A 17,312-nucleotide genomic window follows, 5' to 3' on the forward strand; every position below is an offset into this window, starting at 1 on the left:
AATGATTTTTAATGAATCCATAAGCTCAGGAGTGGTACCATATGATTGGAAAATTGCTAATATAGTTCTTATTTTTTAAAAAAAGAGGAAAAACATGATCCAGGAAACTACAGGTCCCTTAAAGGTAAACGGTCACTGGGATAAAATACAACATGGTTTTACAAAAGGTAGATGGTGCCAGACCAACCTAATCTCTTTCTTTGAGAAGATAACTGATTACCTAGACAAAGACAATACAGCTGATCTAATCTACCTGGATTTCAGTAAGGCATTTGATACAGTTCCACATGGGAAATTATTAGTAAATTTGGAGAAGATGGGGATTAATATGAGAATTGAAAGGTGAGGAAGGAACTGGCTAAAGGGGCAACTATAATAGGTCATACTGAAAGGTGAACTGTCAGACTGGAGGGAGGTTATTCGTATCAGTCGTGGGACCACTCTTATTTAACATTATCATCAATGACCTTGGCACAAAAAGTGGGAGTGAGCAAATAAAATGTGTGGATGACACAAAGTTGGGAGGGATTGCCACTATGGAGGAGGACTGGAATACAATATAAGAAGATTTGGATAACCTTGAGAACTGGAATAATAAAAAATGGGATGAAATATAATAGTGCAAAGTGCAAGGTCATGCACTTAGGGACAATCAACAAGAATTTTTGCTATAAGATGAGTGACAGAAGAGGAGAAAGACATGGTGTTTAGTTGATCACTGGATGACTATAAGCTGTCAATATGATGCAGCTGTGAAAAAGGCTAATGCAGTCCCAGGATGCATCGAGTGAGGTATTTCCAGCAGAGATAGGCAGGTGTTAGTACCATTATACAAGGCACTAGTGAGACCTCATTTGCACTACTGTGTGCAGTTCTGGTCTCCCATGTTTAAAAAAGATGAATTCAAACTGCAACAGGTGCAGAGAAGGGCTAATAGGATGATCAGAGGAATGAAAAACCTACTCTACAAGAGGAGACTTAAAGCGTTTGGCTTGTTTAGTCTAACAAAACGAAGACTGAGGGGAGATATGACTTTTCTCTATAAATGAATCAATGATAAACATCAGGAAGTGAAAGGAGTTATTTTAAGTTACGGGCTAATGATGGCACAAGAACAAATGAACATAAACTGGCCATCAACAAGTTTAGGCTTCAAATTAGACTAAAGTCTCTAACATCACAGCAGTAAAATTCTGGAGCAGCCTTCCAAGGGGAGCAGTGGGGGCAAAAGCCTAACTGGTTTTAAGATTGAACCTGATAAGTTTGTGGAGGGGGTGGTATGATGAGATTGTCTACAATGGCATGTGGCCCATCCACAACTACTAGCAGCAAATATCCCCAACAGCTGCAGATTGGCCACTAGAAGGGGAGGTGCTGAGTTACTGCAGAGAATTCTTTCCCAGCTGTCTGGTTGGTGGATCTTGCCCACATGCCCAGGGTCTAGATGATCGCCAGATTTGGGATTGGGAAGGAATTTTCCCCCAGGTCAGATTGGCAGAGACCCTGGGGGTTTTTTTGGTTTTTTTTTTTTGCCTTCCAATGTAATGTGGGGCATGGATCACTTGCAGGTTTGAATTAGAGTAAATGGTGGATTGTCTGTACCTTTAAATCATGATTTGAGGACTTCAGTAACTCAGCCAGAGGTTAGGAGGTCTATTACAGAAGTGGGTGGGTGAGGCTCTGTGGCCTGTGATGTGCTGGAAGTCAGACTAGATGATCACAATGGTCTCTTTTGGCCTTAAAGTCTATGAGTTCTACCCTGTCACATTTTTCTGTACCAGCAAAGTTCTGCTGGTGATTCCAGGGTGGAAGCTTTAGTGTACAGAGGGCACTGAACAGGGCTGGGAAAATGCGTAGCACTAGCTACGCTCCAGCTCCCACTAGTAATAGCACCAGAGCAGAAAAATACTGAGAATTGTTGCCAGCACAGACAGGACCTAGTGCCATTTCTATGGGTCTGGATGTCAAAGTGGCTGCCCAGGTGAATGAATGGTTCAACTGGGAGATTGGAAAGAAGCCTGTTTTGGGCAGCTCCCTGGCTGGGACAGTGGAAGGGGTTGACTGGAATGGGCTTTGGGACCTGTTTTAACCCGAGTTAATTAACTCAAGTTAATTGGGAGGAAAGTAGTTGTTAAACTAAACACTGCACCAAGAGTGCTTTACCCTAGGGCTGAGTTGTGGAACAGACATTGTGATGTGGCTAGAGGGATTAACTTGAGTTCATCAGCAGTCAATCATCCTCAATTAAAACAGGCTCCAAACTCTGGTGTCCCCAACCTTGCCACTCCCAGCCAGCACCAGGCAGGAGTGAGGGAGGGAGCCTGCACACTGAGCTGAAGGCAAGACTCAAAGACACCCATTAGCATACTTGATTGCAATTCAGGAGACAGGCCGGTGGGCAGATTGCAGGCTACAGCCCTGCAGGGGTGAGACAAGATACGAGGGCGGAGACAGCACAAGCTCGCTAGGTGTGTCCTCTGCACTTGGAGCAGCTGAGATACTCATTCCTCCGTCAGCCATCCAGGTCCTATTCACTGTGCAGGTGAACAAAAGATGCTGGGAAGACGCCTTTCCTGTGGGACTGTCCTTCAATCCAGCCGCTCTGTGAAGAGAAAGGCAAGCAGAGGCTTAGTCAGCTGTGGCTCTTCCACAGGGCTAGGTAGCCAGTCAAAGCAACTGACCAGTGACTGCAAGCCATTCCTGAACCAGCCCTGCTAGTGCCCAGCCATCCCAATCTCCACACTAGCCAACTGCCCTGAGAACAAGGCCAGGTCCTGGAAGGGTTACCAGGTCCCCCTCACCTGAGCAAGCTTGCACTAGTTACTCTAGTCCTTCCTGGATTACTAAGGCAGCCTGGGATTGTGAATGCAGCAGAAGTGTGAGGGGTTGTGGCTCTTGAACGCAGGCCCCTGGATCCCCAGGCAGTGCTCAGTCCCTGGCCACCGCCCAGCACCTCACCTGAGCTACTGGAGAAGGGAGCCAATGAAGCACTAGCTCACAAAGGGCCCAGCCTCCGAAGCTCCTGATTGGGGGAAACATCCAGCACCTTGGATTGGCTGAGGAGCTCTGTTTACACCAGAAAGGCACAGGAAGTTGTCCGAGCAACTAGAGGAATCCTTGGCTGGCTGCTACTACTACTACTGCCTGTTTACCCGACTCCTGGTCACTGCCTTCCTCCCTGTTGCTGTCCTCCTTATTCCAGACCCCCATCTGTTCTCAGTTCCTGCTTTCCTGCCTCACTTCACGGCCCCGCTCCTACAATCTACCCCAATGCTGAGTCCGGTTTCAGTCTGTGGCATGGCACCTGACTCTAGCCAGGGGGCCTGACCACCCACACCCCAATCATTACAGGAATCAGGGCACTGCCAGCCAACTCCACCTGCACTGCTAAGCCAAGCAGGCTAAGGACAGACACTGTGTCTAGTTTGCTTTGTGCAGGATTTCCAGAGGAAGCTTGTGGAGCTACAAGGAGATCTGAGAAAGCTGGAGGTGCTGAACTTCAGTTGCTCATGAGCCCCAAATGACCTGGTTCTGGGTGGAGACAGCACCCGCCTCTAAGGGGATGCCTTCACTGCCACAGCAGCAGGGATCGATGCAGTGGCATTGATTGAGCGGGTCGATCAGAGAGCGCTCTCTGCTTGACTGAATTAATCCACCTCCCCAAAAGGAGTAAGGCTGTGTTGATGTGCCTGTTCCTGCTTGATCTGCTCGGAGCAATCCGTATGTGGGGCTCCAACCATCGGCCTCATTAGTCACTCCAAACTCCACCAATCAGGAGACCTTCCTGCCCTACTGCACAATTGCACCATCTTGCAGAGAAGCAGCTAATTCCCTTACAGCCCCTTGAGACAGGGTCAACCCTCAGTGCTCACAGGCCTGTCAGTGATAGGTGGACAGTGATGGATTCATGCATGGATTCACCAAGGGCAAGTCATTCCAGACCAACCTGATTGCCTTCTGTGAAGAGGTGACTGGCTCTGTGGATGTGAGGAAAGCGGTTGACGTGATATACCTTGACTTTAGCAAAGCTATTGATATGGTCTCCCACAGTATTCTTATCAGCAAGTGAAAGAAGTATGGGTTGGATGAATGGACTATAAGGTGGATAGAGAGCTGGCTATATCATCAGGCTCAACAGGTAGTGATCAACAGCTTGATGTCTAGTTGGCAGCCGGTAACAAGCGGAGTGCCCCAGGGGTCAGCCCTGGGGCCGGTTTTGTTCAACATCTTCATTAATGATCTGGAGTATGGGGTGGATTACACCCTCAGCAAGTTTGCAGATGACACCAAACTGGGGTGGAGTGGTAGATACCCTGGAGGGCAGGGATAAGATACAGAGTGACCTAAACAAATTGGAGGATTGGGCCAAAAAAATATGATGAGGTTCAACAAGGACAAGTGCAGAGTCCTGCACTTAGGACAGAAGAATCCCATGCACAGCTACAGACTGGGGACTGTCTGGCTAAGCAGCACTTCTGCAGAAAAGAACCTGGGGGTTACAGTGGACAAGAAGTTGGATATGAGTCAACAGTGTGCCCTTGTTGCCAAGAAGGCTACCGGCATATTCGGCTGTATTAGTAGGAGCATTGCCAGCAGATCGAGGGAAGTGATTATTTCCCTCTATTTCGGCACTGGTGAGGCCACATCTGGAGTATTGTGTCCAGTTTTGGGCCCCCCACTACATAAAGGATGTGGACAAATTAGAGAGAGTCCAGCGGAGGGCAACGAAAATGATGAGGGGGCTGGAGCACATGACATAGAATGAGAGGGGATTTAATACCAGCCTTCAACTACCTGAAGGGGGATTTCAGGGAGAATGGAGCTAGGCTGTTCTCAATGGTGGTAGATGACCGAACAAGGAGCAATGGTCTTAAGTGGCAGTGGAGGAGATCGAGGCTGGATATTATGAAAAACTTTTTCCCTAGGAGGGTGGTGAAGCACTGGAATGGGTTACCTGGGGAAGTGGTGGAATCTCCATCCTTAGAAGTTTTTAAGGCTTGACAAAGCCCTGGCTGGGATGATTTAGGTGGGGTTGGTTCTGCTTTGAGCACGGGTTGGACTAATGACCTCCTGAGCTCCCTGCCAACCCTCATTTTCTATGATTCTATAACTGTACTAAAGCGCTCTGGTGCAGCTATGTCCTGGGGCACCCACCATGATGGGCTAGACACACTGAGCCTCTGGGGGTCAGATTCTGATTTAGATGGTGTGTCCCAGTTGTTTGAGTTTTCAGTTTTATTTTATCTTTGTAATGCAAAGGGCATATCTCACTGTGCAGGAAAAGTGGCTGTCCCACAGTACTGGGGCAGAGGAGAGTCCTTTGAGTAATCAAGCGCTCAGATAAACAGTGCTCCTGGGTGTTGGCCCACCTGAGTTTAGAAAGCTGGCAGGGCAACCCCTTGTCACACAGAGCTTCGCTGTGCAGGTTGAAGCAGTTGAGGATTTCAGTGCCTACAGTTTGCTAAAAGAAAAATGCAGTCAGCACTTAGTAGTAGGCAAGTTTAGATCCAAGAGTGTTCCCTTGACCTGGGGCCTAGCTATTCAAAGTCCTGCTCTGCATCTGAAGCCCTGTCTCAGCGTTATGGATTTGATATGTAAAAAGAAAGAATGAAGTGTCACAGAAAGTTTGCTGTGACTCACCGGTGCAAACACAGCCCAGGGACTTAGGCACCCAGGTCGGCGTCAATGCCAAGTCTATACAGAGCTTTGGTGGTTCCATAGATCAAGAAGCGATTTTCAAAGGCACAGAGGGCATTTGGGTGCCCAATTCCCTTTGACTTTCAATGACAGTTCAATACCCAACTCCTGCCTGTGACTTCGATGCAGACGCCCATGGTCCAGGCCTGCTAAGTCCTCTGAGGGCTCATTTCAGCTGGCCATTATTCTCTGCCCATAAGCATCAGTTGCCGAAAGTGTTAAGAACCTCTCCAAAGAGGGACTGGTTGGGTGCTCCATTACTATTTAAGGCACAAAGGTTAGCCACATCTTTTGAGAACCGAAAGCACAATGTCTGCTAGAGCCATGTGAAAGGAACAGACACAGAGCTGAAGCCAGGAGTATGTTCCATTATATAATGCCACATCAAGTTTTGTTCATACAAACCCTATCTCCCAAAGGCTTTGCAGATTCCCCTAGATCAGTGTTTCTCAATTAAATTTGGCCAAGGAACCCTTTTGAACTCGATAAATAATTGCGGAAGCCCCCAAACTCTTAACAGTATTTTTACATATGGGGCCAAATAAAATTTCAAAATAAGCAATTAAATGACACTTACACTCGATACCCTCCGCCGAAAAATCTGGGACATCTTCCCTTTTTCGGCGGTGCAGATAACAGCTGATCGGTGGCACGGAGAACAGCTGCTCTCAGCGGTGGAGAACAGCTGCTCGCAGAACCCTAACAAGTGGGAGCTCATGGGATGCTGTGGCTAAGAGGGATGAACAAATGGGAATTTCAAGCAAGAATAGGGAGGTGGTATAACTGCTGCATGGGGCATAGGGGATCGTGTCCAATTCTGGTGTCCACACTTCAAAAAGGAGGTTGTAAAATTGGAAAGAATTCGGAAGAGAGCTACAAGAAGGATTTGAGATCTGGAAACTCCCCTTACAGTGAGAGACTAAAGCAGCTCAATCTGTTTATCTCACCAAAAAGAAAAGTAAGAGGGGACTTGATCACGGTCTATCAGTAGCTACCCAGGCAGAGTCCTGACTGCAGAGGGCTCTTTAATCTAGCAGATAAAGACAGAACAAAATCCAATGGCTGGAAGTTGAAGCTAGATAAATTCAGACTAGAAATAAGGAGAAAATTTCTAACTCTGAAGATAATTAACATTTGGAACAAATTGCCAATTGCCTTTGTTATCTGAAGTCTGTAAATCCAGATTAGATATTTCTTTCTAGAAGCTCTGCTCTATATTAAACACAGGTTCTGGGCTGGATGCAGGAATCTCTGGGGGAAGTTCTCTGGCCTGCTGCTATGCAGGAGGTCAGACTGGATGATCACAACGATCCCTTCTGGGATCTACAATGAGCAGTGCTCTAGGCTTGTTTTAGACATTTTAGGGCTTTTTCTAGGAAGTCCTGGTCTTTGTCATTGCAGCCAACCTGCCACTGCACAAGACTTCACAAATCCTGACATATACATATCTAGTGCACTAGGACATGGGGGTTTTGATGGTTTCAAAGACATCTGACTTTTACCACATTCCTCCATTACAAACAACTTAATGAAAATAGTGTGGGCCAGCGCTCCTGCTTTCTTTCTTTATTAATGATTATTTTTAATAAAATACACATAATCGTTGTTTGTCTTGGCAAAGAGCCAGCCATAACCGTTCGACTTCTAAATGGCCAGCAGAGATGGGACACATACAACTGGTTTAAAAGCTTCTAACGTTTGCATGTCAAGTTTGTAGCTGGTTAGCACAACAGAGGAACTGGAAGTGCTGCAGGAGAGTAGGCTGTGACAGGAGCAAGCTCACCAAGAGGTATCAGTCAAGAGGCAGATGGGAAGAATGTGCATGTGAGGGTTGAGAGAGCACATCAGAGAGGAGAATCCAGAGGGTTCAGTGCAGACTCGAGATCACCAAGATATGGATTCTCTGGGGCCACGGGGCACTCAGTGCTACCCAGGAGGATGAGGAGGACAGGACAAAGCTTCAGGGGAGGCCAGGGAGGAAGGCAGCTTGACTAAGATTCTCGGAGCTGTGGCTAAAGAGGGGTGTGGAGCGAAGGTCCAGGGGACAGCAGCATGCACCCGGGAACCCGCACTGCCGTACTACACTGTAGGCTGATACCTACCCACCAATTGCAGTCCTCCTCTTCGGTCACAACAATGATCTCTCCCACACGGAAGGTCAGCTCGTCATCCCGGTCAGCCCAACAGTCATACAGGGCTCGGACCCGGCGGAGGCACGGCTTACTCTGCAAGTCAGGAGGGGAAAACGCCATCAAGCCTGAGCCGCTTGCCCTGCACCATGCTCTTTGTTAGACCCCCCAACACAAGCAGCCTGAGTGCTGGTGCATTTTGGTGCCCAAACCCCATGCACACAAGGCAGGCACTCCACACTAGAGAGAATCCCCTCCAACCACATGGGTGGGGGGACCAACTGGCATAGGAGAGTGAGGGATGTGCTGGGGGGCCGAAAGGGATCTGGATGGATGGAGAGTGATGGGTGGCTGTGTGGGGAATTGGGGTGGGTGTTTTGGGAGCTCTGGAGGGGGCGGTGAGGCGGCTGCAGGGCCCCAGATGTGGACAGTTGTGTAGTGTGGCTCTGGCAGCTCTCAATCTGCAGTGTTCATTCAGGGACAGCAAGTCCTGTGTCCTTGTTTATTTGTGGTCCTGCAGGGAATGGGGACTTGTGTGGAGCTCTCTTGGTGGCGGGGGGCCAGCGGGTAGGGTTGATGTTAGTCATGATGCTGAGGGCAGCACGAGCTGAACCGGGAGAGCGAGGCAGAGGTGCTGGAAACACTGAATGGAAAGAAAAGTCAGGGACTAAACACGAAAGGTCCGATAGGCAATTGAATGACACAAGTGGTATTAAACCAACTGACCCCACAGCCAGACTGCCTGAACAAAGGGTGTGGGTATGATAAATGTGCTAAGAATGGCAAATGGAGAAATCGAGGCAGGCTGCCTCATGGTTTTGATGGCTAAATACCAAAAGAAACCCTATTTACTGCCTCCAACTTAGCCAGTGGCTAACCCTCCTGCAGCTTTGTAAGAGGGGAGGTGTGACACAATGCACCCCACGTACACCCTTATGGTGTGATTGTGTATCATTCATGTTCACCCTTTTAGTGTAACTGTGTATTGGTTAATGCAAAGTATGTCATGTAAGTGTTTATGGAATGCTCATGGCATACTGAACACTATTGTTCTAGTAGCACGCTTCTTGCAGTGTCATATGTATAGTTATGAAGCTCTGCTATGCAATATCCCCAAATATGTGTCTCACATGGCTTGAAGCAGATCCAGGCAAACACTAAAAGCAGGGAAGTAGTTCACACCTTATTAAGGCATGCATAAAACAACCCAGCTCTTTCAGGAACAATGGACTAGCCTAAGCATCTGATAAGGTGATGCTCATTGACTGAGGATGTGGAGAAGACCAGGCAGGAATACTGTTGGTCACCTGACCCTGAAGGGGGGGAGATGAGGCTCCGGAGGGGGACGCAGGGACATTTGAAAAGGGGGGACATTTTGGCCTCTCTCACTTTCTCTGTCTTGCAACCCAGCTATGAATAACATCAAGCAGCTGAAGCATTGATCACAGGGGAGAGCCTGGTTGGAGGCTGACCAACCAGTCTGTGACTGTACGGCTACTGAAAGTGTTAAGCTTAGTTTAAAATGCAATTTGCTTTTATTTATAATATAATATAATATAATAAAATATAATAAAATAAAATATAAATCTGATTCATATTCCTCTGGCTTATAATCACTTAAAATCTTTCTGTACTTAATACATTTGTTTGTTTGTTTTATCTAAAGCAGTGGTTTGGATATGTGTGGAGACTCCATTTAGAGGGACAGAGCTGGTGCATATCAATTTCTTTGATAAATTGATGAACATATGAGTTCGCAGAGTCCAGTGGGCAGCACTGAACTGTGTAAAATGGCAGTTCCTAGGGTTGCATCTAGGACTGGGGGTGTTTGCAGGATCATTCTATTGCATAACCCCATGAGTGGCTGGCCAGAGGCACTCACTCACTGAGTTAGGAGCAGCTTGCTTGCAGGAGGCTGTGCATGGAGCCAGGAGTGGGGATTCACACAGCGGAGCTCCAGGAGTGAGGGACTGGGGCGACACAGCAATACACCAGTCCAGATTGCAGAGGAGAACGTCACACCCAGTCCCTCCCTTCAGAAATCAGGCCCTGTGGAACGGCTAGGTACAGGACAGCCTGCTCCATCTGCGTGGGGACAAGAAGGGCTGCACTTGAAGAACTGGGGCTAGCCCGCTGCTCCCCATGATGTTCTGCGACTGTGACAAAATAGAGATATTCTTGGGGTTTTCTCTGAGTGCTGGGTGCGCGCCTCAGTTTCCCCATTTGTTACTCATGTATTTCAGTGATGGGACCCGGGTGTGTGATCATTGCCTTCCCCAGCCACACGTATGCAGACTTAGCCAGGACTCCCTACCCTGGGTCAACCTGCTGCAACAAGTTGTAACAGGTTGTGGCAGGCGGAGCCAAGGAGGGGTGGCCACCTTGCCTGGGAAGGAGACAAAGGACTGGGGAGGGGCAAGGGGATGGCTCTGGGGGCTGGCTGGCTGGAAGAGCCAGTCCCCTATAAGGGAGTTCGAGGAAGCCGGGCCTGAGAATGGGGGCTCTGAGGCTCCTTAGTTGGTTGCTGCTGTAACTTTTGATGCATCTGATATTAAAATCTTTCTGTGCTGTGATCCTGAGAACTAATAAACCCTTCTGACTTCCATGCTGGCTGTGAATCACTTCTGACTGCCAGGCAGGGTGAATGGTCCCTTTGGGAGGCTGTAGGAGCACTGTTCCTATGGGACTCCATCACACCCCTCAGGGGTCAGCTCCTGCCATTTCCAGGCAGTGCTCTGAGCCAGCAGGGAGGGCCGTGCCCTGTCCATGCCTGGGGCACTGGAGCTGGAATGGGTTCATGTTTGCCAATGTTACAACCAGATATGGAGAGAAAAGGCGGTGAAGATGTGGGAACCAAATGCGACAGCCCAGGCCAGAGCACCTACCAGGCTGCCTCTCCTTGGGAGAGGGGGCGGCACATCTTCTGCTGGGCCAGGGCCTCCACCTGGCTCTTGCAAGGGCCATTGCAGCCCACCACTCCTTTCTTTGCTGGGGCTGGCCTCACAGAGCGTTTCCACTGCCTTCAGGGAACCTAGGGCACCAGCAGAACCATCACCAACTGTCACACTGCACCAGCAACCAGCACCCCATGCAGGACGGCACCAGGCACTCAGCACCATGCTGTGCCAGCCAGGTCCTGCAGTGCACTGGGCAGCTGGCGGGGCAAGAGAATGAGACAGGAGAACAGCTGGGCTGGAGGTTAGGCAATGGGAGGCCAGGGGAGGGGAAGGAGGATGGAGGGGCTGGGAAAAGGGGGGATGGCAGTGGGTGGTGGGGCAGGGTTAGATGGCACAGGGCTAGGTGAGGGTGGGACAGCTGAGAGGGTTGGGGAGGGGTGGGGCAGTGCAGGACGGCAGGGCTGGGCGAGGGGAGAGGTGGAGGAGGGGGTTGGGCGAGGGGTGGGATGGCAGTGGGGCTGGATGGGCATTGTCCCCTGAGTGAGGGGTGCGAGGGCAGTGAGCTGGGGCCAATGCAGCAGGCCGTGGGGAGGTTCCTGAGCCAGGCAGGTTCTTACCAGGTTGTGCCATGTCCTTGGTGGTGGAGCGGCTGATGCCCTGGCGGGATCCGGAGCTGAGGGAAGCCACAGAAGGGCTGGTCAGTCAAACAGGAGCAGGCTAGGTGGGGTGTGGAATGGGGCCCTAGGGACCAAAAGCTCCTTAGGCAGGTATCCCGGGTGGGCCCCCAGGGCTCTGCAGGATTCCCCTGCTGGCTGCCAGCCAGCCCCACTGGGGGGCAAATCCCAAGTGGAGTACAACACTGACTGGGTTATGGGCTTGGCCTGTGGCCTTTCTCCAGTGTTGAGGGCAGTCCCTTCAGGAACCCCATAGCATTCAGCAAGCCACAGGGCACTGCAGAGAGTCAGCCGTGCTGCAGCCTCCCTGGACAGCAGCCTGGGACTCCTGCCACGGGGAAGAGACAAGAGGTGAGAGGCCAAAGCTTGGGCTGCCTTGCCTCCACCCCTTCCCCCAGTGCCACGGCCACCACCGCCTGGGGAAGAGGCCATCCCCTGGGGAGCTGGCCAGAAACGCCCATGCAGGGCACTGCAATGTGGCATTTAGTTACAGCTGCATGTGGCACCTAGCCCCTTCGCCAGGGTCAGTCCTGGGACAGCAGCCCCAAGAGACAGTGGCTGCAGACAGCAGTGCCCCTGGCCCCCCAGCCTCTTCCACAGCCTCCCATTGGGTGCCAGGCACAGCCAGGGCACACACACCCTCGGACCACTGCCAAGCCCTAGCTGTGCATGGATCCTCTCTCCAGAGAGCCCCCCGCCCCCTGAATCCTGCCCCATAGAGAGCCCTCCCAGCCCCAGGAACTCTTCACCACAGCGGCTGAGGGGTGCCAAGGCCTTTCCCTTTAGTGAGCCCAGCCCCGGGCAGTTACCTCAGGCTCCTGGGAGGGGCTCCTGCTGCAGAACGGGCTTTGGGAGGCAAGAAGGATCCAGGTTCTAAAAGTGAGAAGAGAAATGGTTGGAGCAACGGCAAAGCAGGTGGTGTACTGCCCGCAGCTGGTGCCCTGCTGCTGGGCAGCACACTGCAATCCAGAGCCAAGCCACATTCCGTCATGCCCCATCTCGACTCAGCACTGGGCACCCTCCCAGGCGCGGGGCAAGCACTCAGCTACGGCCTGTAGCATCCCTAAGAGCTTAGGTGGATGGGGGGAGAGGCCAGGGCCAGGACTGGGAGCGAAGTACCCCTACACTAGCCAAGATGGCCACAGATTCCCAGGCTCTGCCTCAGCATGGCAAGCAAAGGCTCTGTGCTAGGTTCACATGCTCAGAGCCCCAGGAAAGGGAACGATTTGGGGTGGGGGCTGGTATAGGGCTGACCAGCGTGTTAGTGCCTGGCAGCTGCACGGCTCAGCCTGGCAAAACTCACGCAACCCTGCTGCTCTTTGGGGACCCTCTCCATGCCTGTGCTCTCTGGTCTTCTGAGGGTGACCTCCTAGGGTTAAATGGGAAGAGCCGGACCCTGCTATCCCAGGGCGCTGCCCACGTCCATCAGGCCGGGACTGACAGACACAGGCGGGACTTAGCACGGTATCTAATTTAGGTGGGGCTGCAGAGACAGAGTGAGTGTTCCCAGCTCCAGGAGCTTCTTCCCTACAGAGTCCAGGATGCTGGCCAGTCCCATCACCAGCATCAGTCAAGCCAACCAGCCGCTTACCTGGAGCCACACTGCTCTGGCTGGGCTGCACGGGGCTGAGTGGCACCCAGGGCACAGGCTCCGACGAGGTTCGTTTGTGCTTGATGCTCAGAGGTGGCGGCAGGATCCTCTTGGTTCCAGGGTCCACAGCACTGGTGGGTGAGCTGGCAGGAGGAGGGGGCGGGAGCACATTGGGAGCTACACAAAATCAACAGCACACCTGGCAGTGAGAGGCGAGCAGTGGGCGGGGGAGGGGGACACATGCAGGGCAGGGCTATAGGCAATTTTGGGGGATAGGGCCTCAGCAGGTATAAATCAGATTAGCTACATGGACGTTAACATAGCGATGCTGATTTACACCCACTGAGAATCTGGCCTGAAGTGGGCAACAAATCAGAGGGGCTGAAACTGAACTGTATGGAGAGCTATGAATGCTGCCCCCTGTATCTGGGGGTCTGTGCCACCTCAGCCCCTCACTGGTCACTGCTCCCCCGTACAGTGAGAATAACTGAAGTCATTTCCTCGCAGACATTTGCTCTAGGCAGATTGACCTGGGCTTGACTGCTTTGACAGCTCTAGGGCATAGCCCAGTGGTTCTCAAGCCCTGGGAGGTGTGGCAGGGAGCTGCAGGAATGGGGCATTGTTAGTGGGGCCAGTAGAACACTTTACTGCTAATCTTGCCTGTGCTTGTGGGATAAGAAGGAAGGGCTCCATTGATGTTTGAAATCTGCCCAGATGGAAATGGCCTGCTTTGGGGCTCACCCTACCCCACAAGCCCCTCTGCTGTAGCATGAAGGAACAGTCTCACCTTGGATTACAGTGCGTGGTGGAAGAGGCGGCACACGTGGAGCAGAGCCAGTAGCTACTGGTACAGCAAGGAGGTGTGAAGGAGCATATGGTACGGCATAGATGTCCTGCCATTTCCCCTGGGATGCTGGAAGTGCACCTTTTGAAAGTCCTGCTGTAATTCCCCAGGACTGGGAGGCAGTGGCAGGTGACTGGTAGCAGCTCTGAGGGCGCAGAGTGCATTCCTTTGGGGGACCCAACTGAAAAGAAGAAGTGGGCGTGCTGTTTATGTGGAACTGTGAACTGATGATGACTTTTGGTCATTGCCACAATGGGCTGGATTCAACCCAGTGACTTTGAGGAGAAAAGCTCTTTCACCTTGAACTGCTGATTCCCTGAGCACATGATACATGCATGTGTCATGCCAATTTCTAAGCAGGCAGAAGAATGGATAAAATAATTTCAGGCCCCAGCAAGTTATTGTACCAATAATAAGGCAGGTGATAAACAGCAAGCAGCATGGCTGCAGCAAAACCCCATTGCAGCCCAGTTTCAGCTCCTGCTTTGATGGCACAACATGAATATCTAAGAAGAGAAAAGGGGGGGCTGTATTTTTGTTTCTCTTTGTAAGCAAGGTCTGAGTTTCTCAATGGCCCTCCCTTGCTCAGCAGCTGAATGGGAGGGTGGGGGGCAATTTATTTGCATGGGCTCAATATTTGCATGAGTACCCCAAGGTGCTCAGCATGATGGGAAATGGTCAGTCTGGCTGGTTTTTGGTTACAAATCATCTTAGTGTTAACAGCAGGGGTAATGAAATGTTCTCCTACTGTATGCACAAAAGGCAGCAGAACTGTGTTTAGCCTGTTCTGATGAAAGATTCACTCTCATCTAAACAGAGCTCAACAAATGTGGCTAATGAATGCTAGAGCACTGTAACAGAAAAGAGTTGTAGAGATCTCCTACTGAGATTGCCTCAGCTGTAACAAAGGGCTATTCTTAGGTATGGATTGACTATCTTCTCTCACTGTTAAAAGGTAGAATTAATGATTCTTTTTGAAGTCTTTTGTTTTCTTAAAAGCAAGGTTATTGCTCCTGTGTCAGGAGGTTGTCTCCTGAGTGAAAGCTGACAGCTGAAACTCATGAAGAACTGATATTATTAAAGGAATTGGGATCTCTCAAGTGGTTGACCACCAGCTGAGGGGATTTATTGATGCCTAGAGATGATGAGAGCTTGCAGGTGGCAGAGCTAGCAGCAGTGGGCTTGGAGGCATAGCAGAGGGGACTAGTCAAACCCGCATCTGACAGGAGCCAGCAGAGGGGACTGGTGGAGCCCCACAGCCGAGAGGTGGACAGTGCAACTATGATGGTCAGCAGGGAAGAGGAAAGGAAGAAGGGAGAGGTGAAGGACATGCCCCCTGTACACTGTGGTGGGGTGGGTTCAGCTCATTGAGTTCATGAATTCTGTTTGCACTGTTTGCCAAATGAGTGCTGTATTACTTCCTTCCTGTTGTTAAAAGGTTTACTTTCTACACTCAGACTCTGTGCTTGCGAGAGGGGAAGTATTGCCCTGTGGGGAGCCCAGGGGACAGTGTGTGATTTCCCAGGTGACTGGGTGGGGGCTTGAGCCAGTTTGGTGTTGTGTCATTGATAGGGACCCTTAGATATAGAATCCGTCCCTTTGCTGATGCCAGCTCTGCCTGGCAAAAGGGTTACATCTTCAGTGAAGGATTCAATACAGTTTCACATGATAAGCTCAAAGGGAAATGAGAGAGGCTCAGAGGCAGCTACGATAAGGTGGATAGACAAGATCTGCACGCGCAGTCACGGTTAATGGCTCAGAGATGGGAAGAAGAGCAGAGCCACATCTGTGCTGAGTCTATATTAGTCAATATATACGTGGGGAAGAACCTCTGTCACTGGGGGAGTAGTAGTGTACTGGGATCTCACCTTCTCATCCAATTCATCATCACTCTCATACATGTCATCCTGGCCCAGCCGCCACTCATATTCCACGTGAACACGCATGTTGAACTGATTGTTCTGAGCCTGCAGCAGCTGAAACACAGAGGAATCAGCCTCAGATCAGATTCGCTCCTATATCCACCTACAGTGCTCTGCAGTGGGGTGAAAGTGGAGTGGGCAGCCCAGGGTCACAGAGACGGGTCCTGGGGGAAGACACACCTAAGTCTGAAGCAATGATTTCCAGCTGGTAGGCATGTGGCCCAGACTGCCCCATGCCTACCTGGGGATTTTCCTGCAGCCTTCCTCCCCTTCCCAGGACACTGCTGTTTGCACTGGAGCCCTAACGCAGGACCCTGGCCAGCACAAAGGTAGGATTTCTGGGCTTCAGGTTTCTGAATTGTGGATGTGGGAACCTGCATTGGCCAGTGGGAGCTCACCCCATAGCAGACTGCTCTGAGCCCAGGCTAACGTAGCCCTAGAGACTCCACCTGGCAAATCCAGACCACGTCCCATCAGTGTTGACTCTGAGTTCGTTAGCTGGGAGAAGTACCTCTCCAGCCCCAACATCAGCTTTGCCACTAGAAATGCCTCCAAACTGGCGGTCCCAGCCCCCAAGTGCGGCCTGAATGAATCCATTTCTCTGTTAACAATGGCAGAGCAGGCCTCTGCCTGAAGCCACTTTATGCATCCCACATGGATACAATAGGCCCTAGCAACTCAACCAAGGGTTTGGCTCAGGACCCAGCTGTCAGCCAGCACCAGCGGGAGAAACAGCATGCACTGACTAGCACTTCTAGGCCACGCTGGTTGAGCCAAAGGGAGGGGCAACACTCTCCCCACCCCGGTACCAATCAGGCAAAGTTCAGGTCAGATTCCAGATCAAGATGAGCCCAGCCTCATGAATTCAGCCAAAGTTGGCATTACGTGGAGCCTGGTGCACCCTGGGCTAGAATCCTAGGCATCTGTTGGCACTGTGCAGATACCGCTGCAGTGCAAATGTGGGCAATAGAGCTGAGCTCTGAGGCACTCCACTAAACAAGAGGTAAGACCTTAGAGCAGAGCTATTTGCCCAGCGTGCTGCTAGGCCTATGCTGGCCGCAGGGCAATGTGAGAGCGGGGTCGCAGAGGCAGTGCAGTGGGGCTGAAGCATTAGCTTGACACTTCTAATGAGGATCATGTCCCTGGCTTTCACCTGAGCCGGCTGCAGGGGGCTCACATCCCAGAAGGGCATCATTTCTTACCAGTTCTTCACACAGGGGATGTCTCATGTGCCTGGCAACATCCAGGGCCGTCTCTCCAGCTTCATTGGCTGTGGGAAAAGAGCGGCTGTCCTGAGCCCTGGGAGCACTAAGGCAGTTTTTGCTAGGGAGGCATGGCAGCCACTCTGGCTGGGATGCTCAGGGAGTCCCAGGTTAACCCTGTCTCCTCTAGCTCTTGCTCTCAGGGAGTGGGCAGGATCCCAAAGCGCCTGGCACAGCGCTGGCACAGGGGAGCTGAACGTTTGGCTGCCAAGTCTTGGGAGCTTTGGCTTCCCTCAAGTCAGGAGGCTCTTTTAGCCCCGTGCAGAATTTGCTCTGCACATGAGCAAGGACATGTA

General features: G+C 51.2%; 1 protein-coding gene across 1 annotated transcript in view; it reads right to left on the reverse strand.

Annotated features, from left to right (window-relative positions):
* Positions 1–1,810: 1,810 nt before the first annotated feature.
* The window catches only part of LOC137152325 (arf-GAP with SH3 domain, ANK repeat and PH domain-containing protein 2-like), a 91,835-nt gene continuing 76,333 nt past the window's right edge, over positions 1,811–17,312 (reverse strand). The window contains exons 20-29 of the mRNA XM_067546881.1: positions 16,957–17,024; positions 15,701–15,808; positions 13,776–14,013; positions 12,989–13,165; positions 12,207–12,270; positions 11,341–11,396; positions 10,712–10,857; positions 7,800–7,922; positions 2,959–3,066; positions 1,811–2,602 (exon numbers count right to left, since the gene is read on the reverse strand). Coding sequence (XP_067402982.1) covers positions 2,528–2,602; positions 2,959–3,066; positions 7,800–7,922; positions 10,712–10,857; positions 11,341–11,396; positions 12,207–12,270; positions 12,989–13,165; positions 13,776–14,013; positions 15,701–15,808; positions 16,957–17,024 — 1,163 coding nt within the window. The 3' untranslated portion in view covers positions 1,811–2,527. The remainder of the gene's footprint in view (positions 2,603–2,958; positions 3,067–7,799; positions 7,923–10,711; positions 10,858–11,340; positions 11,397–12,206; positions 12,271–12,988; positions 13,166–13,775; positions 14,014–15,700; positions 15,809–16,956; positions 17,025–17,312) is intronic.

The sequence above is a fragment of the Emydura macquarii genome, unplaced genomic scaffold (genome assembly GCF_026122565.2).
Source record: "Emydura macquarii macquarii isolate MOO-44397 ecotype Brisbane River unplaced genomic scaffold, CSIRO-AGI_Emac_v2 contig_1170, whole genome shotgun sequence".
Classification (NCBI taxonomy): domain Eukaryota; kingdom Metazoa; phylum Chordata; order Testudines; family Chelidae; genus Emydura; species Emydura macquarii.